Source organism: Penicillium antarcticum, assembly GCF_028974205.1.
Source record: "Penicillium antarcticum strain IBT 31339 chromosome Unknown utg000001l_segment0_segment0, whole genome shotgun sequence".
NCBI lineage: Eukaryota > Fungi > Ascomycota > Eurotiomycetes > Eurotiales > Aspergillaceae > Penicillium > Penicillium antarcticum.
The window spans coordinates 1370351-1390272 of NW_026695299.1; the positions used below are offsets into that span (position 1 = coordinate 1370351).

At 50.8% G+C, this 19922-nt stretch overlaps 7 protein-coding genes across 7 annotated transcripts; 3 read left to right on the forward strand and 4 right to left on the reverse strand.

Annotated features, from left to right (window-relative positions):
• Positions 1–303: 303 nt before the first annotated feature.
• N7508_000513 (Alpha/Beta hydrolase protein) lies at positions 304–1482 on the forward strand (the record flags this gene model as incomplete). Its single annotated transcript, XM_058458598.1, has 5 exons — positions 304–351; positions 416–760; positions 866–1136; positions 1207–1375; positions 1440–1482. 5 exons carry the CDS (start codon positions 304–306, stop codon positions 1480–1482), a joined length of 876 nt encoding a protein of 291 aa, XP_058324820.1.
• A 307-nt stretch (positions 1483–1789) lies between these two features.
• egl3 (putative extracellular endoglucanase/cellulase) lies at positions 1790–3393 on the reverse strand (the record flags this gene model as incomplete). The annotated part of the gene is made up of 3 exons (XM_058458599.1): positions 1790–2787; positions 2845–2942; positions 2996–3393. The coding sequence occupies 3 exons, from the start codon at positions 3391–3393 to the stop codon at positions 1790–1792; spliced, it is 1494 nt and encodes a 497-aa protein (XP_058324821.1).
• Positions 3394–5046: 1653 nt separating this feature from the next.
• Positions 5047–6012, reverse strand: N7508_000515 (NRDE family protein; the record flags this gene model as incomplete). The annotated part of the gene is made up of 2 exons (XM_058458600.1): positions 5047–5901; positions 5947–6012. The coding sequence occupies 2 exons, from the start codon at positions 6010–6012 to the stop codon at positions 5047–5049; spliced, it is 921 nt and encodes a 306-aa protein (XP_058324822.1).
• A 461-nt stretch (positions 6013–6473) lies between these two features.
• On the forward strand, positions 6474–7578 carry N7508_000516 (HVA22/TB2/DP1 family protein; the record flags this gene model as incomplete). Its single annotated transcript, XM_058458601.1, has 3 exons — positions 6474–6502; positions 6578–6727; positions 6786–7578. 3 exons carry the CDS (start codon positions 6474–6476, stop codon positions 7576–7578), a joined length of 972 nt encoding a protein of 323 aa, XP_058324823.1.
• A 2206-nt stretch (positions 7579–9784) lies between these two features.
• N7508_000517 (putative eukaryotic translation initiation factor subunit eIF-4F) lies at positions 9785–14403 on the forward strand (the record flags this gene model as incomplete). Its single annotated transcript, XM_058458602.1, has 4 exons — positions 9785–10399; positions 10525–13674; positions 13725–14194; positions 14249–14403. The coding sequence occupies 4 exons, from the start codon at positions 9785–9787 to the stop codon at positions 14394–14396; spliced, it is 4383 nt and encodes a 1460-aa protein (XP_058324824.1). The 3' UTR covers positions 14397–14403.
• A 1157-nt stretch (positions 14404–15560) lies between these two features.
• N7508_000518 (universal stress protein) lies at positions 15561–17076 on the reverse strand (the record flags this gene model as incomplete). Its single annotated transcript, XM_058458603.1, has 3 exons — positions 15561–16250; positions 16304–16694; positions 16748–17076. The coding sequence occupies 3 exons, from the start codon at positions 17074–17076 to the stop codon at positions 15561–15563; spliced, it is 1410 nt and encodes a 469-aa protein (XP_058324825.1).
• Positions 17077–18682: 1606 nt separating this feature from the next.
• N7508_000519 (uncharacterized protein) lies at positions 18683–19462 on the reverse strand (the record flags this gene model as incomplete). The annotated part of the gene is made up of 1 exon (XM_058458604.1): positions 18683–19462. One exon carries the CDS (start codon positions 19460–19462, stop codon positions 18683–18685), a length of 780 nt encoding a protein of 259 aa, XP_058324826.1.
• Between the last annotated feature and the right edge of the window lie 460 nt (positions 19463–19922).

The window sequence follows — 19922 nt, forward strand, 5'->3', positions numbered from 1 at the left end:
GGATAATTGGCCGCGAGCGATTGTTATTCTTGAACGCGCTCTCTAGTGCGCTGTAGACTGATATACCAATCTGAGAACCTTTCCAGGGGCCCCTCGTCTCACTGAACCTTCGTCTTGTTAGGTTTGATGTGCGGAACTCTTAGCGTTCCGTGGCCCCGAATAGGAAAGTGGTGTCATGTCGGACCTCGGGATCTTCATCTGATTAGATCTGATCTGATTGCCTGTCCCAAACTCTTAAATAAACCTCGAGCCCTTACATCCTTTACCTTATCTCCCCAATCCAGATTGCATCACCCTCTGATCATGGCAGAGTATAGAGACCTAGCAATAGCCCATCCCCAATGGGCTGACGTACATCATACCTCCCCTCCCACCCCTACATTCTACCTCCATAGCTAACTAACCATGTCCAAAGTTCCCAAACAACCTCCCACCAAATACCCGCCGACTTCCCATGACCCGCGACCACCTCCCAATAGCACCCCAAGCAAACCTAGACATCGAGGAGTTCCATATCCCCGCACGAGACGGCCACCCGATCTGTATCCGGTCCTACAAAACGTCCGACCAGAAAGATTTACCTCTGCTCATCTATCTCCACGGCGGTGGTTTCGTAACAGGTAGTCTAGAGACAGACCATGGCTCGTGCCGCGTACTGGCAGCGAACCTTCCCCTCCTAGTACTCAACGTCGAGTACCGTCTTGCTCCGGAGAATAAGTTCCCGGTTGGTTTTGAAGATTGTTTTGATGTTGTTCGCTGGGTAAGTAATGGAGTATTGTTAACTTGTACGCATTGGTTTGAGATGTATTTGAAAACAAAGTGGGACAGAAAACCAGCTGACAAGCTCACTCATATAAATCTACAGGCCGCGAAAGAAGGATCCAGTCACTTCCCAATAAATCTACGAAAAGGCTTCCTATTAGGTGGAACATCCGCCGGAGCAAATTTCACAGCCGGAATCGCCCATCTCGCCGTTGAAGAGGGACTTTCGCCGTCATTGACGGGGCTGTTATTTCTAGCAGGAAGCTTTTGCCATCCAGATGCCCGTCCAGCGAAATACTTACATCGTATTTTGAGTGTGGATGAGGTCAACGATGCACCTGGGCTGACGAGGAAGTCTATTGATTATTTTTCTGGTGAGGCATCCATCTTGGATTCGTCGATGGTTGTATAGGTTGGCGAACACTAATCCGGGTTTCCTTTCAGCTAAATACGGCGCGCCACCAGAAGATAAGCGGCTATCACCTTTGCTCTTTGATTCGCATGCCAATCTAGCTCAGAAGGTTGCGTTCTTTGTTTGTGGATGGGATCCGCGGCGGGATGAGGCTTTGCTACTTGAACAGCTGCTTAAGGAAGAAGGTATTGATACTAAGTTGTATGTTTATCCAGGGTTGCCACATGGGTTTTGGACGACTTGTCCTGATCTTGATGTCTCCAAGAGCTGGCAGCGGGATTTGGTGGAAGGGATACGATTTCTATTGACGTAGAATAAGCAAATAGATTTTCTACTATCCGAAATGAAGAACCGCCTCGGGTAATATGGTTATTCTTCGACAGGCTATCGTATACATATCTTCGGTCCGGATTAGAGGGCATCTCGGCTATATAATTTTATCTTGCGAGTACACATAAATGGAGATATGATGTAAAAGTAAATGTCCAAATGAATTTATATAGTAGAAGTGAAGAAAAGATGTGAAGAGAAAGTATACAAGGGTCAACCCAAAAAAAGATCTGCAAGCCCAATTTTATCCGTACGCTTATACATTTCTAGAAGAAATGGACTCATTTAAACGCACTGGTAGTAGTAAGGGTTCTGCTTGACACAGGTGGTGCCGGTCTCGCAGGTAGTGGCGCCAGTGTAGTTGATACCACCACACTGGAAGTAGTGCTTGACGACACCTCCGCTGGCAGAGGCGCTAGAGGTGCTCTGAGCGGCGGAGGTAATGGTGGCAAGAGTGGTAGGGGCGTAGGTGGGAACGTGGACGTCAACGGGGATGGAGGTGACGGTGGTAGCGGCGGGAGCGGGAGCAGCGGTGGAGGTAGAAGCGGCGCAGACGGCGGGGGCAGCAGAGCTAGTGGACTCGACGGCGGTGGAGATGGCCTCGACCTGGCTGTTGGGGGTGCTGGTGACCTCGATGGCAGCGACGGTAGTGGTGGAGGTCTGGGCGGCGGTCTTGGTGGAGGAGGTGGAGGAGGTGGAGGACGAGGAGGAGGACGAGGAGGAAGAAGCAGAGGAGGTGGAAGCAGAGTCGGAGGAGACGAAGTACTTCTCAAGAATGGGGAGGTAGGTGGAATAAGCAGGGCCATCGGAAGGCTCCAAGCTGTACATGTAGCTGTGCCACCAGGGACCAGCGGACCACCACTCAGCACCCATCCAGACGTCGCTGTTGTCGGACATGTAGGAGAGCATGCCCTCAACAGCGGCCTCACAGTCGCTGTTGACACCACCGGCAAACTCTCCGATGAAGCCCTTCTTGCCGTTGGACTGGAGCCACTCAGTGGCAGCCTGGATACGCTCCTTTCCGATGGTGCTGCTGACGCAGGTCTCAGAGGTACCGGAGCTGTCAGAGTCGAGGTACTGGTGCATCTCGTAGATGATCTTATCCTCGGAATCTGTGAGGTCCTTCAGGTTGTCGTTGTTGTCAGTCCACGACCAGGCACCAGTCCAGGCGTTACCCTCAACGAAGATGTACTGGCTGGTGGCACCGGCAGCACGGATACCGTTGATGGCAGCCTGGTTCAGGTTCAGAACAAGAGTCTGGTCCATGTCGTGGTACTCGTTGTCTATGGGAGAGGACTGTTAGGTTTTTTACCGATTCTGCAAAGAGTTATTGATCTTACTGGTGTCGAAGATGACCTTCTCGTTGTCAGCGAACACGGTAGCAACGGTCTTCCACCAAGCCTTGAAGTTGTCGGTAGACGAAATGATACTGCCAGAGCTGGAGATTAAATGTCAGTATGTATAGCATCTTTCCTGTCCGATGTAACTTACTATCTTCCGTAATTATGAGGGTCAAGGACCGCATAGGCACCGCTGTCAGTGATGAACTCTACAGTCTTCTTCAAGGCAGCCAGGTAAGTAGCATCGGTGGTGCCGGTCATGCTGGAGGGGACCAGACGCTCCATCAAGAAAGGAACACGGAAGACGTTCATGCCGGCATCTCTGAGGATCTTGATCTGGGAGGTCTCGGGCCAGGTGTAGTCCGATCCAAGAGTACCGGGGACGTTACCCTCGCCGAACTCAGCACCAGACTCGCTGACACCAACCCACTTGAAGCCGGTGCCGCGCTTCTTGATGCTCTGCTTTGCGGGGGAAACGTCACGTCCACGGGGGTAAGCAGCAGCCAGGCTTGCGGCGCTGGCAGCGAGAACAATGTTGGTGAACTTCATTTTGAAATGTATAAGAGAATGACAGTCGAGTTTGACGAAAGAGAATGTAAAAATGCGAACAAAAAAGAATGAATGTCAAGAAGCCAGTCTTGAAGAATTTGGATGAACAGCAGACAAGACCCCGGAAGCCGTCTGTTTTATAGTCCTGTGGCCCCATAAGTGTGCTCGGCGTTGTCAAGCTGCGCTTAGCGCAGACCAGCAGGACCTCCGGCACGAAAGTGGGCACATGGTTCGAGACTTTCAATGTAGCCACTCAGACGATACTCGGCTTGGTGATGACCGGTATCCCGGTGGAGGCTAACTTTGAGTTCCATAGTGAATATCCCGGATACAGGAAGAATTTCTCCACCACCGGAGAAACAAGCTGATGGTTCACATTGCCCAGGGGTCACGGTTCCAGCACGAACGGCCAGAAACGGTTTAGACTAGTGCATAGGTCAATCTAGCTTAGGGTAGATCCAGTATAGCGGAAATTGGCTTTATGGCGTGGCCGTTCATATGACGATGAGGACGGGGGTGGAGATGAGTGGCTGCAGCAGTCAGGGTTAGTTTCCTGATAGTTAATTTGCACCAGTCTCACCGTCAAAGAAAAGTAATCAAATCGATATTACTCTGATACACTTCTAGAATCAGCTATACCAATTTGGGGTGAGGGCCGAGATCGAGGCACCGGCTAAATGAGCGATTGCTCAAGATGAAACACGACGGGGCGGTTAGTATGGCCGTTATAAACCGGCATAATTTGCCCAAAGAGACTCGGAGGTTCCTTTTCGAATGAGAGAGCAAAATGAGATACCTGAACATTAATGTATCAGCCTAGAGAAACTTGATGGAATTGATGTGGAGGAATGACAAAAGAAAGGGTCGAAGTCGAAGGATAAACAAGGGCTGCAGGTCAGCCCACTACACCACAGAACTTTCGGGACTTTTAGATTTGGATATCATATTTTGGTGCTTGGTTTTCTAAATTAAATAACCCAGCATCAAGTCTCAAAGGCTGATATGTGCAAAATAATCGGCCCTTGTCGCGTTCGAACGCGACCCCATACGCAGGCGTGTGTGTTTTCTCGAAAAAAAGCATCAAGGTCGTAAAGTGGTGGTTACTCTTGACATAATCCCATTCCTTGTAACATTAATTGATCGCCCACATGGGAGGCACATGTGGAAATAATTGGCCACTGTCGCGTTCGAACGTCGGTCGCGCCCTCAGAACCAGCCCCTTTCCTAATTAGGCAATATGGGGACCCATAGACAGATTGTGAATAACCTCGAAAAAGCTTCCGTAAAGAAAAAAAAACTGGTAGCTTCTCTTTGATTGAGCGTGTCATCCTTAGTGCAGGGGCCATGCTAATCTTCTCTGTATATTTTCATTTGACCAAATGCCCCGTAGGGCGAAGAAACAGTGTCTTAATGACATGATATACCCTTTTCTTTGGCAGTATCAGACCGCCTTTTGGGAGGCCAAACCGACTGACGGAAGCTTTGGTGTTTGGTCAAGCACATGTGGGGCACTGGTTACGGGTTACGGGCTATGGCTTTTACCTGTACATGTACAAAGTACGTGTGATAATATTCAAAGGGTTGGCGAACTGCGAAAATATGAAGTGGTAGGGTTGCAAGGCGTGCTTCTGGTATCATATTGATATCTAAGTGCTACTGAATGGTAAACTCAAAGGAATGATCGCCTTCTCCCAACGGTATAGCCTTAGCATCGTTATCATACAACGTCCTTTCAAAGTATCTCACTCGCCCGTCCGGTCGTGCCAAAAGGACAGTCTGTTTCTGGGTTCCATAAGCTCCAGACATGAAGCTTTGGTCCAGGGTTCCGTTTGCTGGAGTGCCTGCAGCTTTTTCATGGTCGTTTGTATCTCCGATGATGGGAATGAAAATGCTTTTGCGCAGATGATTGATATATGTATCGAGCGTTTCGCCCTGTGAAAGCCGTGGTAACGTATCAGTGCTGAGAACGTGTAGTAACTGCTCAATCAAGGCATCCTCATCCTCCGTTTGGGTTGAGACATGATCCTGGATTGCAGCTTCCATCAGTCTCTCTCCATCAAGAATCTTGGGCCAGGATCTATCATCAAAGCTGGTATTGCTGAGCCCACGAGTTTGGTTTTCCTCTGTGGCAACCCATGTGATATGATCCATGTCGGATGAGCGGTTGGACACGATGGCCAGCGGTTCATTAATATGTCCACAGACCAGGCTGAATCCACCCACTTGCTTGGCTTCAGGGCTGGCAACTATGGCTTGGACGAATTCCCGAGTAGCTTGCTTGTCTATCGGTCCGGTCAACCAGCTGTTGACAATCAAACCACGACTGTAGACACCGATGGCTTCGCTGGCTTTGTCTTCGCGGTAGTTGGTGAGTACAGCGATTTTGCCATGTTTTGTGACCCCCATCCAGGTTCCATGTGTAGATCTGGCTAGGTCGCGTGAGCCGAGGACGTGCGAGGAGGGCTCCGGCCACCAGTCTGGAGATGACGTAGGGCGATGCAGAAATTCCTAGATCAGTCAGATTTATTCGAGGATTCAAGCGAGATATCTTACATCTCTGTTGTTGATCACGATCAATGAGTATGCAGGATGCGCCGTTGAGATCAATGCGATGCACATTGTAGCAGATGTGGGGTGGGAATGAGACGGGAGAGCGGGGATCGGGGAAATCACAACAGTTGATGGCCTTTATGATTATATATAGTATATTTCAAAAAGAGTATAGAAACTGTAGATAAATATGAGGGCAAATGCAAGTTCTGATCTAGAAAAACAAGGCGGAATATATATGTACGGTGCTACCTAGGTACAGCTCCCGACTATCCAGCTGACATGCAGTCGTCATAGTGTGATTCTTTTGATGTCTTCCCGCCTTCTTGGCTTCACCTCGTCTCTTGCCCTCGTCTCTCACCATCATTCAGCGGCCGGCCGCTGTCTTTGTTGTTGCCTGTTCTCTGAGCCCCATTTTTTATTGTACCCTCTGCCCTCCTGAGACAGTGGGGCTGAAAACGATAGTGCAGCTTCTCCAATAACGCTGTGGTTTCTCTCCTGGAGAGTGAATTCCTCACACATCGCCCACCATGTTCGGAATTTTCGCGGATTTGATGTCGTGAGTGCCTATACCTCAAGAGTTCCTATCCAAAAGATGGGTCCGACAGCAATCTAACGCAGATCTATCGTTTAGCTCGGTCATCACGATCCTCTTCCCGGTGTTCGCTTCCTACAAAGCCCTCCGATCATCCGACCCCTCACAACTGGCACCATGGCTGATGTACTGGGTGGTGCTCTCCGTCATTCTCCTGGCAGAATCCTGGACAGTATTCATCATCGGATGGTACATTCCCCACTCCAACCCATTCCGAAATCCCAAGCTGATTATGAACGACTCCCAGGTTCCCCTTCTATAGCTGGATCCGCCTATGTTTCCTCTCTTATCTTGTCCTCCCCCAGACGCAAGGGGCTCGCTTGCTATACCAGGATTACGTGGATCCGTTTTTGACACACCACGAGCGGGAGATCGAAGACATCATCGGCCGCACCCATGAACGCGCCAAGGCCCTGGGCCTCCAGTACTTCTACCAAGCGATCGATTTGATCCGAGAGAAGGTCCTCGGTCTTCCCCCGCAGCGTCCATCCACACCGCCCCAGCCAAATGCCGCCTCCTACGCTCAGTCCCTCTTGTCACGCTTCAACATTCCCACTGCCGGAGCTTCCGCCAACAATGACTGGTACTCAGTCCTCAGCTCTGCCGTGGGCTCGGTAGCTTCCGGCAAGTCTCGCGAAGCGCGGGAAGAAGAACTGTCCGCCAGCGGCAATTTGCTCCAGCGACAGTTGTCCTCCATGTCCGGAGCTGAGAAGGCACACTTCATTTCCTCACAGCGCGAGCTGCTGGATCACCTCCGGTCAACCCTGACCCGCGAGGAACAGAGCAGCAACCTGGATGTACCCGAGCCAGACGATCTCGCCTACGGCGTGCCCCTGCGTAAGAACCGCAGCGACAACTCCTTCGAAGTAGTCGATAACGAGGAACCAGGTACCCACACGGCCCGAAAGACCAGCGGTGGATGGACATCGGGCTGGTTCGGTAACGAGCAGGACTCCGCTGGTTCTTCTGGAAGTGATTTCGCTGCCCGAGCTATCGACGAGATTTCTCGTTCGCGCGCAACAGGCTATGATCGATCTTGATCTGCTTATTAGGGGGGGGTTTTCACTCTTTCTAGGGAATAGAGTAGAATCCCCACAACCCAAAAATAGAACCCGGTGCTTTGCTTTTGCTGGAATGCTGGGAAATGCAGGACCTGTATGGCTTACCTTGCTGAATATCGACTATTGAATCGAACTTGAACTGAATCTGGATTATATGTTAGATGGGCGGAGTAATTCTTGTGTGTGATATTTGATGTTTGCTGTTGTATAACTTGATAGTTATCTTGGAAGTAAGTTACTAATCCTTCTATAAAAGGACACAGCAATAGGACATAAGTCTTCCCACATCTCTACCTCTACATATGTATATGGTCTATAAGGTTTACCCGAAACATTCGGAAACGGGTACAAAAGGCATCGAAGGTGAGGCCAGAGTATGGCAAAAACAATGCAAGAGACAGCTCAAATCGCTTCAAGGTCCTTCTATGAAATCCCAAGACCATCTAATGCTTCATCAGTCATGAATCATTCACGCCTTGTACATCTGCTCAAATTGCTTGCTCGCTGTTCATCCATATGATCCGGAGGGAACTCAGAACCGTACATCCTCTACTACATGTCACATAATGAACATCACCAGTAGGACAATTTGTTGAGCTGAGAAGTTTCCTAACTTGCTAACGTTCTTATAGATACGACCGAGGCTCAATTGCTTACTCTCACGCGTACTGTATGAATCTGTGAAGGTTCTAAGCTCCATCCCTCCAAATCCGCTGAAGTGCTAAGGGCGTATTTTAACGTCTAGTTATAGAAGGTTTCTCTAGGGAAGGTCGGATTGTCATAGCTCATTTTCAAGGTAAAACTTTACATCTCCTGGAAATAGAAGTGGGCCAATATGTATATAGTTGAATGCTTAATCCATGGGTATCCGACGACATGATGTGCGCGCTGAAACCTTCTTTCTTTACCTCAAATTCTATCTTAAATCGGAGGAATACTTCTGCAATATGGTATATATAAGGAAGATCATATCTTCAAAGCGTACCGTTGAGCGCAGAAGGCTGCTCCCATACTATTACCGAGATGTGATTAAGCGTTGCTGCCTGGTGACTATTCAGACATATGGAGGTCTTTTCTTCCCCGATCATCATATGGCCAGGAATTTCGGAACAGAATAATTCGGTGACATATTTCAACTTATTACCATGGTTCCATTCTCTATAACGGATAGCTTCATGTGCCGCCCGCTATATTGAGGGTAATGTTACCACACCTGGAGATTTCCATTCACTTGACAACAATAGAGCCTCATGATCTCATCGTAGTCTCGGAGAATAAGCACTAATTAAAGGAGTGACTCATGCCCCTCGCAGAAGAGAACTTGTAGATGTATGGGTCACGTGCTGCCAAGACAGGCGAGATGCTTGAAAGTTGGCAGGTTCTGGTCATTTGCTCTTCCGCAAAATAGTATTAGTATAGGGAGTGAACAGTCTATATAGTACAGGAGGCTAGGAACACAGCTACGGAATGTTATTGAAAGCACATTCACAAAAGAGACCGAGGATCAAGGACCAAGACCAAAGACCAAAGACAAAAGTACCACTGGTTATCCACTGTATAAGCCTATGTATTGAATATAATAGTACAACAGAACCTTTGACATACCAGACGTAGTATTGTTCTGCACATTTGGTCTCTCCTTGAGTAATGTTGTTCCGTCATTTGCTCGCGACTTGATTTCTTTGTATAGGCGATGTCATGGTGGCGGAAGTAGATACACAGAATACATAGCATTCTTCTTGGAAATTCCGAATCCAACAATACTTTTGATTACAATAATCACACTAGACTCTCGAAAGAATCACACATTGAAATCGTTACTTTGACGTGAGTTGAGCCTGACTCGTTCGTAGTCGCGACTTTACCCTTTCGTGTTCCTCCACAAACCCCGAATTTTTTTCCACCGAAACGACTTTTTCCTTCACCCACCCATTTGAGAAAAATCAAATCATCAACTACCCGCCTTGTCGACCAAAACGCTGCTTCATTTGCTGCGTACCTGGTCTTCATTGCATCTGGGATCTTTCATCCCTTCTTTTTTTACGATTTCATCCCTTTGACTGTGTGTGCAGACATCCCAGGTTTGGATGTGGCCTTGTCACGTTCCGCGCCTTGACATCACCTCGTCTCTCCCCTCGAAAAAGACACCTCGCTCCCTTCGCGCGTTAAGGACACCACCTGTCTAATGACCTCGAACCCTCCTCAGTCGGGACAAGCACAGAGCACCGCGACCTCCGCTTCGACCCAGCCCGCAACCCCTGCCTCCAACCAGGCGCCCAAGTCCTACGCCAACGCAACCAAGAAGTCCGCGACGGATTCATCCGCCGCTTCAGCCACCGTGAGCGGTTCCGCGCAACATGGGAAGTCGAGTTCCGTCTCTCCTGTGAACGGCAAACCCATGCAAAACCAACAGGCCTCGGGCGTGACCATTGTCAATGGCGCCCCGACTGCTCCAGCTTCCCAGGGCGATCACTCTCGCAAGCCCTCTGTGACTATTTCCTCCGCGGGTACCTCCGGACAGATGCCCAACGGCGCCGCCAGTCGTCCCAACAGCCTTCAGTTTGGATTCGCAAACCAGCAGAGCTCTCCCAACATGGGCGCTCCCGCTGTGCCTGCATCCAACCCAGCCCAGGGTGGTCTGAGTGCTCCCTCTGCGAACCCTCGGGTGACATCTCCTCAGACCTCCCCATCGCCCATTCCTCAGCCTGCATCCAGCGGTGGACGACCTCCACCATCGACATACCAGGCGCAAGGCAACGTGCCTAACTTTGGCAGCTTTGGAGAATCAGGCGATGCCAACGTAAGTATTACAATATCGTTTTTTTATCCCCTGACTTCGTACATGATATGTGGCGTTTTTTACGTGCGCCACTTTTCCGGGTCTCTGAAGTCCGATCCCTTTGCTCACACGGCGAATTTTGACAGGCCGCCCTCGCTCACGGTTCCCAACACCTGCGTCGCGAATCGTCTCAATCTACCCACAGCGATATGAGCAACGTGGGCAACGCTCCCGGACGTTCTGGTTATCCTCACCAGGGCGGCCGCGGTCGTGGATACTCCCAGTCAGGCTACCAGGGACAGCAGATTCCCTACTCGCCTAACCCCGGTTTCCGCCAGCCTCCCAATCAGCCGCGGGGCGGTCCCAACATGGGCCCTCAGTTCCATGGCAACCAGAGTCGCCCTATGGGTTACCCTAACTCGCCACACCAGGCCAACCGCAGCCCTGCCCTGGCGAACGTGAACCCTACGACTCCCCAGATGAACCCGGTCCCCATGGCCCATGGCCAGATGCCTCCCGGCGCCTACGGTTACCCCCACCCTCAAGCTGTGAGACCCCCTTCTTCTTCTGCTTTTAATTCCTGCCAAACTCTCGCCCGGCGTGGCAATCACCAAAAAAAGAAACAAAACAAACCCTTTACCTCGGATTTTCCTGTGGACCTTGCGCCGGAAAGCGGCCAGTTTGAACAGATTCTAACTATGATGAAGGCTTACCCAGGCACCTATGACCCGAACTATGGTTACTACAATGGCGGATACTACATGCCCCCATCGCCTCAACCTCGTCCCGGCATGCCCTTCAACCCTCAAGCACAGTTCCCCAACCCGATGGGCGCCCAATTCCCTGGTGGCCCTCAGGCACCTGCTCTCTCGCGTGAGCCATCTATGTCTACTGACCGTCCAGGATCGAGCCTCAGCGGCCACAACTCGGCACCCACCGGCCCCGCTGCTTCTGGCCACTCCCACAACGCCAGCCGTACCTCAAACAGCCCCGCCCCCAAGCCTCACTTTATCATTCCCGCCAAGAAGAGCCCCATTGTCATCAAAGACCCTGGCAGTGGTGTCGTCAAGACCTTCGAAAAGAACCCTGCATCCCCCGCACGTGCTACTCCGTCTCCCGTGAAATTCACTCCCCCTCCCACAGCTACTCCTCCCCCACGAACTGCCAGCGCCTCTGAGCACAACCGTTCCGACAGCAAGGCCAACGCTGCCAAGACCGATGAGGAGAAGAAGCAGGAGTTGAAGAACGCCGTTCGTCTCAAGATTCAGCAAGATGAGGCTGACCAGAAGCGTCTGGCCGATGAGGCTGCTCGCAAGACTACCGAAGCCGAGTCCAAGCCCAAGAAGGAGGACGAGACCGAGGCTGCTCGCGCCGCCATTGAGGACCTGAGTATCAAGGACAAGGCTGCTGAGGAGCCCAAGAAGGTCGTCGAGGAGCCCAAGAAGGCCCCTGCTCCCACCTCTGCCCCTGCTCCCGCTCCCGCCGATGACGACGAAATTGACTTTGACGCCATTGAGCGCGAGATGGCCGAAATTGAGGCCAAGGAGCGTGCTGCTGAGGAAGACTACTACCGTGCCAAGCAGGCCAAGAAGGACGAAGCTGAGCGCAAGGAGCGTGAGGAACGTGAGAACTACGAGGCTAACATGAAGAAGGCTGAGGCTGAGGCCGAGGCTCGTGAGATTGCCCGTGAGAACGCTCGCGCCCAGGGAGAAAGCGAGTCCGGTGACAAGGACGCATTTGCATCGCTCAAGAAGGGTGGATATGGTGCTACCGAGTCATCCACTCCCGCTGACAGTGGTACCGCCACCCCTGTCTCTGACATGGGTCCCCCTGCCAAGCCCACGGGTGCTAAGAAACCTGCTGGCCTCAAGCTTGATACCCCCAAGCCCACTGAGCCCCTGCAGCCCACTCCTGGCATGAAGTCTCTGCAGAACGCCAAGTTCCTGGACGACCTCAGCAAGGTTACCTACCCTTCATCTATCACTCCTCCCAACCCTGCTCTGAATGCTGCTTCTCCCCCTGGCCGTCGCTTCCACTACGACCGGGACTTCTTGATTCAGTTCCAGGCTATCTTCAAGGACAAGATCTCCGTCGACTGGGACTTGCGCATTCGCGAAACAGTCGGTGACAATGACGCTTCTTCTCGCACTCCGTCCGCTCGCACTCCCAGCATGGGTGGTAGCCGTGCTAACTCCCGTGGTGGCATTGGTAACTTCCCTATGGGTACTTTCGGCACTGTCCCCAGATCTGGTGGTATGCCCCCCATGGGTGGCCCCGGAATGGGTAACCGTGGATCCTCCAGCTTCGGACCCTTCCCTGGCTCTCGTCCTGGCCTCAACGGCCCCGGAAGCATTCGCACTGGTAGCGGCGTTGCTGCTCGTGGTAGCAACAACAGCAAGGGTCCCCGCCAAGGCAGCAAGGCCGGCGGCCCCAAGCACGGCGGCAAGAGCGAGCACGAGCAGAACAAGACCATGCCTCTCACCGCTGGTATGGACCTCAAGGCTATCACTACCTCCGCCTCCGGCTGGAAGCCTCGCAGTGTCGGACAGACTGCTGCTGGTCCCGCCCCCGGTGGCGAAGGCTACTTGGCTCCCGATGTTGTGCAGCGTAAGGTCAAGGCTGCTCTTAACAAGATGACCCCCGAAAAGTTCGACCGTATCGCCGGCCAGATCCTCGAAATTGTTTCACAGTCCAAGGATGAGTCTGATGGCCGCACTCTGCGCCAGGTCATTCAGCTCACCTTCGAGAAGGCTACTGACGAAGCCCACTGGGCCCCTATGTACGCCAAGTTCTGTAAGAGCATGCTCGAGAGCATGAGCGCTGAGATCAAGGACGAGAACATCCGCGACAAGGCTGGCAACGTTGTTGCTGGTGGCAGTCTCTTCCGCAAGTACCTGCTCAACCGTTGTCAAGAGGAGTTCGAGCGTGGTTGGAAGGTCAACTTGCCTCCCAAGCCCGAGGGTGTTACCGAGGAGATTGCTATGATGTCCGACGAGTACTACATTGCCGCTGCCGCTAAGCGTCGTGGTCTTGGTCTCGTCAAGTTCATCGGTGAGCTTTACAAGCTCGGCATGTTGACAGAGCGTATCATGCACGAGTGTGTTAAGAAGCTTGTTGACTACGAGGGTATTCCCGATGAGGCCGAGGTTGAAAGTTTGACCAGTCTGCTCCGCACCATTGGTGCCAGTCTCGATGCTTCCGAGAAGGGCCCCGCCATGATGGATGCTTACTTTGCTCGCATCAACCTCATGGTTGAGACTCCCAACCTGCCCAGCCGTCTCCGATTCATGCTGCTGGTAAGTGCAAATTTCAGCTATGGTATCATTCAAACTAACTCACTTTCCAGGATATCATTGATCTCCGTTCTGCACGTTGGAACTCCAAGGGGGCCGACAAGGGTCCCCAGACCATCCACGAGATTCGCGAGGCTGCTGCCCGTGCCGCTCAAGCCGCCGAGGCCGAGCGCCAGCGCCAGAACAGCAACCGTGGAGGTGGTGGCCGCATGCAGATGGGCCGTGGTGATGCCCGCGGCTTCAGCTACAACAACCAAGCCCCTCCCCCCGACTACGCCTCTAGCAAGGTCGGCAGCGATGATCTCCGCCGTCTGCGCGCGACTCGCAACACCAACCAGCCCATGTCATTCGGTCCCTCCAGCCTGCTAGCAGGAGGCTCTCGCACCAACAGCGGCCGCAAGAACCTCGGTCCCGGAGGCAATCTGGTTCGCGGCAGTGACGACAGCGCTGCTAGCAGCCGCACTGGCACTCCTCCTGCCGGCAAGAAGGAAGACAAGGACACCTCGTCCATGAACGCTTTCAGGTACGCACCCACTCCCATTCTCGACTCCATCCCATACTAATATCTAGTTCTTAGTGCTCTCGCCGCTCTCGAAGACCGGGATAACATGGCGACCTCGCCGCCATCAAACCCCACCTCCCCCATGCTCACCAAGTCGCAGCCCGCGGCCGCTGAGCGTCGTCCCTCAAAAACCCCGTCGAAGGATGGCGAGTCCACAGCATAGAAAGTTTCTTTAGGAGTAATGATCAACGTTTCCATTATTTTGGTTCCTCAAAAGATTTCCTCATTTTCTTGTGATTCCATTTTCCATCTTGCTTCGAAATCCCGCCCTGCGCTTGCGCTTGTGCTTTTTTGTGTTTTAATCTGTGTTCCCTCCCATACGCAGTTTCTCGCTTGCATTTCCCCGACTGGTCGGTTAACGGGAATCAATTCTTCTTTATTTATCCTACCTACCCTTTCTTCATAGTGTACAATCTTGACCTCTTTCTATTATCATTATTTGACCTACCTCTTCTTGCCTTTTTTCATCTCTCCCCCCCCCCCCCCCAACCTCTTTTTTTCCCTTCTTCGTTTCTTGGCTCCTCTTTTATTCTATTGTTGCTTCACAGAGTGGCCTGAAATATGGAAAGACCGGAGTGGAGGCTTGGAGGGTGAGGAGATGAAAAGATGGAATATGAATATTGAATGTTGAATGCTATAACGTCGATCCATAACTATAACTCGGGGACCTTGAAGACGAGCAAAAAGAGGCGAAAAAGAAGTGAAAAGAGAAGCTAAAGTAATACGGACATGATGTGTGTGTAGAGCGTCAATTTCGCCTCGAGGGTTTCCTGAAAATATTCAATCTTTGATCAGTGGCATTGTATACAACCCTAAGAACCCCGTTATATTATAAGCTATGTAGAGCTACGTGTATTGTGTTAGAGTAATGAACTAGCTATTTGTCCTTATAGACCAGGTCATAGAAGCCTTACGTTAGGGATCGAAGTGTCAAAGCTATGATGTGATGGAATGGATGCTTCGGCCTTGGATACATATAACTTACCATGTTAAATGGCGTAGTAATTGGAATTATCTGTTGTAAGGTATCAATCAATCTACGTAGGAAATAGATCAAAATAGAAAGAAGTAAGATCAAGACAGAGAGGAAGAATTGGAGACAAATAGACATCCTACATTGAAGATGTGCAGCGTTTAAGGATGAGTTTTGCATTGTATTGTATTGGTAGTAGAGTAAAGCCACAGTAATATCTCCCACCAGACCAGGACTATATAAGGTTAACGTGTAGAGTATCGTATGCATCGTGAAATATGAAAGGTTTCCCGGTGTATAAGCAGCATCGCGGGGAAAAAAAAAAGTAAAAAAAGAGCCAGGCTATGCATGTGTTTAATGTTCTTTTTTATCGTTCTGATCATTGTCATTTGACACTTCAATGACAGGAATGGATACCGGTGTCTTGTTCTCGGGTGTCTCATCTGCCTCGCTGGGCTTTTCAGTCTCGGCGGCCGACGCAAAATCGTTTGAGTCGTCTTGCTCGATAGATGAAGGAAGATCCGTTGCGTCATCTGGAGATGATTTGATTCCATTTTCATCGCCAACAATGCTCTCTTGGGAGCTCTCGGCTGGACTTCCCATGACAACGGCATCCAGTGAATTTCGCGCTGGATAGGTTGAGTCTGATTCATCGACGCTGAGACTGCTCCGATCTGAGATTGATAGTGAACTTCGCGAGTTCGCATTTGAATATGAAGCGGGGAGACCCAGGGCCTCGGCGACGGCAGCTTCCTCGCCAGGTAGTTTCGAGATACTGCTTTCAGTGCTGGAGCTGGCGTCGAAGATGCGACTGCCACGCTGCTCACTCATTTCAAGGATATGGTTATAATTGCGACGAGTAGGGTCCGCTCGGCGCTTAAGTTTCTTCTTTTGGCGCTTCGGGGATGGACGCACGACGATGACGGGAATGGGTGATTGTTGAAGACAGTATTTCGAGACCGAACCGGGTAGAAGACTGTGCACTCCTTTCAAATTGCGGCCACGCGTGCCAACAACGAGCATTGCAGGTTCGTATATGCGAATCTAGAAAGAGCACGTCAGATTGAGAATTTCAACAAACTTCTCGGGGCGCTTACCATGCGCTGAATGATGCTCTCGACCTTGCCGACTGCAAGTTCCAGCACCAAGCTGATAGCCTTCTCATCCTGGCTGTTCTTCTGGATAACCTGCTCAAACAGCTTCTCCGCTTCCTGTCGGTACTTGCCCTCCTCAATGCCGACGTCACTGGCTATGCGCGAATCCTTCTCCACAGCCCGGAGACAAACAATCTCATCTCCGTCATCCACCAGCTCATCAAGAAGCCATTCTAATGCAAATTCAGAGTAATCGTTTTGATCCGTTCCACATAAAAATGTCCTGCTGCGTCGCGTGCTCTGGTATCCTTTGTGTTTGTAGTTCAATGTAAGGGAAAAATCAGTCGCATCGAAATTATCAAAAGTATCAAAGGAAACGCCTCGCTCATAAGTCCTGCCGGGAATCAGTCAACGCAATTCGGAAGATAGGGTTGGAAAAAACCATACTTTGGCGGAGGCGGAGACGGCCCTCTATTCGCAAGAGCGGCCTTGTGTTCCCTGTCCTTCTCTTCCAATTCCCTCTCTCGAGTCGGAGCATCCCCATATGACAGCCGCTTTTCCTTGAAACTGGATTTCCGAGTCGGGAGCTGGGCTTCCGCGGCTCCGACGCTAAACTGGATCGATCGTCGTCGGGGACTGTAGTCGCCGGATTTGTCACTGGCGGTGCGGGTGTGGCCGGAGCCTGTGGATGCTGTCGTATGATCCTGGGACTCTGGGCGGTCCTCGGAGTCGAAGGATGGTTTGGGGGAGGGTTTGGGGGAAGCTGGTGCAGACATGTTTGTGATAATTGCGAATACGCCGGAGATGGTGTGGTTGTTCTCCCGGTGATGATGTAGGTGGAAATGTACCAAAAAAGGGTTCAGCGAAGCATCTCGGGCGTGTAGTTGTTCAGGAAACCACAGGTTTCTCGGGCATGTTTTGGAAGTGGTATATAGGGTTACTGGTCACGAGGCAGCCGTGACGGATGCAGCGAGGGGTCCAGGGCGGTGACTGCTTATCGATAGGCAATAAGCTTAACTTCTTATGTAATCTGTGCAGATCCCGAAATGCCACGTGATCTGAATCTGAATGGCTTCAATTATTCAGTAGAAGTTGACTGCATAGCTAGGTATTCAAGTCCCTCGGAGATTTTAGATGTCAATTAGCCTAGTAATTGACAAAGAATTACAGACAAGGCATTCCATCTCACCAAATTGCATGTCAGATTAAAGCCACTAGAAATGACAGCCGGACGAAACATAGCCTAAGTCTTGATTCGAAACAACAAGTCAAGGCCAGAGAATCCAAGAATCCATACGTGTCTCAAAGGTATATCTCAGCCGCAAGCCACAAAGCCAAGCCAAGCTAATAGTCACGGTAAAAGCAGATTAACATACAACTATTATTTAGTCAGGGCCTGCGCAACACTCAAAAACCAGATCCAAGACCCCTTTCACGCATGCCCAACTCACGCCAAGTGAAATTACAATTACCATAGCGGCGCCTAACCTCACCATCCCAGCCCCCCAACAAAAAAAAAAATGGCCCTTACATGTACCCAAATCCACATCCATTCCATGTGCCGTGTTCCATTTCAACCCCGTCAAAACGCAACACTAGAAGCAAATAGAAGTGAAAGAAACTAACACCGATCCACAATTCCACAACGGAGCGTCCGAACACCCCCATCAAACCCACCAAGAACGCTAAAAACTAATAATACAACGACACTAGTAAAACCCTTCACAGCACTATAGCCACTATCGCCACTACACTTTCACCAGCATAGCTAACATGGTATAGCTAGGGTTAGGTTAGTGAGGTTGAAATGTATAGTATGCCGACCTAGCCGCGCAGATCTGATCTCTCATGTCCACCAGCGGTGAAGGGCGGCGCATGGCGTGCTGGGATGGCGGTGATCTATTTGGTCGTTACCCGCGCTCGGGGCGCTGGCTTGCAGGGATCGACGGGTCACATGGGGATTTACTTGGATGAAAGGAGATCAGATGAGATGGAGATTGTGAAGATATTGTCAATGTTACTGAAGAAGGGTCTGTATTTAAAATTTTTATTATGTATTTTGTGTGATTAGACATGTGTCACTATATAAATTCCAATGTATGTTCCAATGTCAATGTCCAAGAGAGTCTCGACCATGCAGGGAGAGCTGTTGGGCCGCTATCACAGATAGCGCAGAGATGAGAGGGGTATGCAAAATCCAAATTTGTGCAAGCGGTGCGCTCCAGCGACCGACCAAAAACGCCGATAATGAAAAGTAACAAATATGAGAAGATAATTATGGAGTCGTCAGAACATCGGGGTATCATCGCTGTATAGTACACAAGAGTAAGAGTCGTAGAATGGAGTGATCAAGAAAGACAAGGTAAAAGACACGACAAGTGTCTAGTAAGCCTCGATAATGGTACTCTGCTCTTGTGCACCAAAATACCCCTGTTCGAAGAGATGATCCTGCTCAGGCTCGGCCAGGGCAATGGCTGTGGTGGCAGGTTTCTTCTCATCGAAGGAGTCAAGTGTAGGCTGGGGCGGCGATGGGGGTGTAGCCTCGTCCTCGGACTCACCATCCGAGTCGGCGAGGAGCTCGGGTGGAGACTGGCGAGAGGGAGACCGAGTCAAGCTGAGCTCGTCGAGGTCCTCTGCGTCGTCATATTCAAAGTCCGAGTCTGTGTCGTCGGCGTCGTCCTCCTCCAGGAGGTCCTCGTGGAAGGGAGCCACTGGTGAAGGGGAGCGGCGACGGACGGGGGTGTTGATGACGAAGTCAGCTTCATCGAAGTCCGAATCATCGCTGTCGCTGTCGCTGACGTCTGAGTCCAGGTCGGAGGTATCCTCTTCCCAGTCTTCGGGCTCTTCCACTACTGTTGAGGTCGAGGCCCATTGGATGTGACGGTCGTTGGAGGAGGCCTTGGTGGCGCCGCTGACGGTTTGGTTGAACCAGCGTTCTTGCTCACGCTCTGCATCGGCTAGGTCGAACATCAGGGAGTCGAGGAGGTTGGCGTGGCCGACCAAAAGGCGGAGATCGTGGTCTGCCCGGGAAGCTTCACGGGTGAGCTTCTTCCGGGCAGTATGAGCGAGATAGTATGTTTGTGTGATGCTCATCTTCTTTTGTTGGCGGCGTTTGAGGAGAGAATCAAAGTAGGGAGAGGTGGAGGTAGTAGAAGTAGCCATGGTGGGCACGGCTGGGTTTTGAATATTTAAGTATGACTCTTTGTTTGACTCAATTAGGCGTCATCCAGTCACAGTGGGGGCGGTGTGAGCTAGGGATGAGACAGATCAAGTTTGATATTCCGATACACGTTAGTGTTGTAAGTGTGTAACAGGTGTCAATGTTGGAATATGAAATAGTATATGAAATTAAAGTAAGAGATAACCCTGGCGATCCAGGTTTATTTAATATCTGAGGCAGCGGGATTCTTATTTTTTTTGTCCGAACTGGACGGAGTTTACGGATGACTGACCCACCGGAAATAAAAAGTAAAAGTGGATCTGGTATTTCCATGTAAATTCCGAGATACACTCATACATAGTAGCCTCACCGCTACATGCAAGGGTTTGGATAATTGAATAGGCAATTAACTACAGTAATTTACACACATTCTCTCTCTCTCTCTCTTTACTCTCTGTTGTT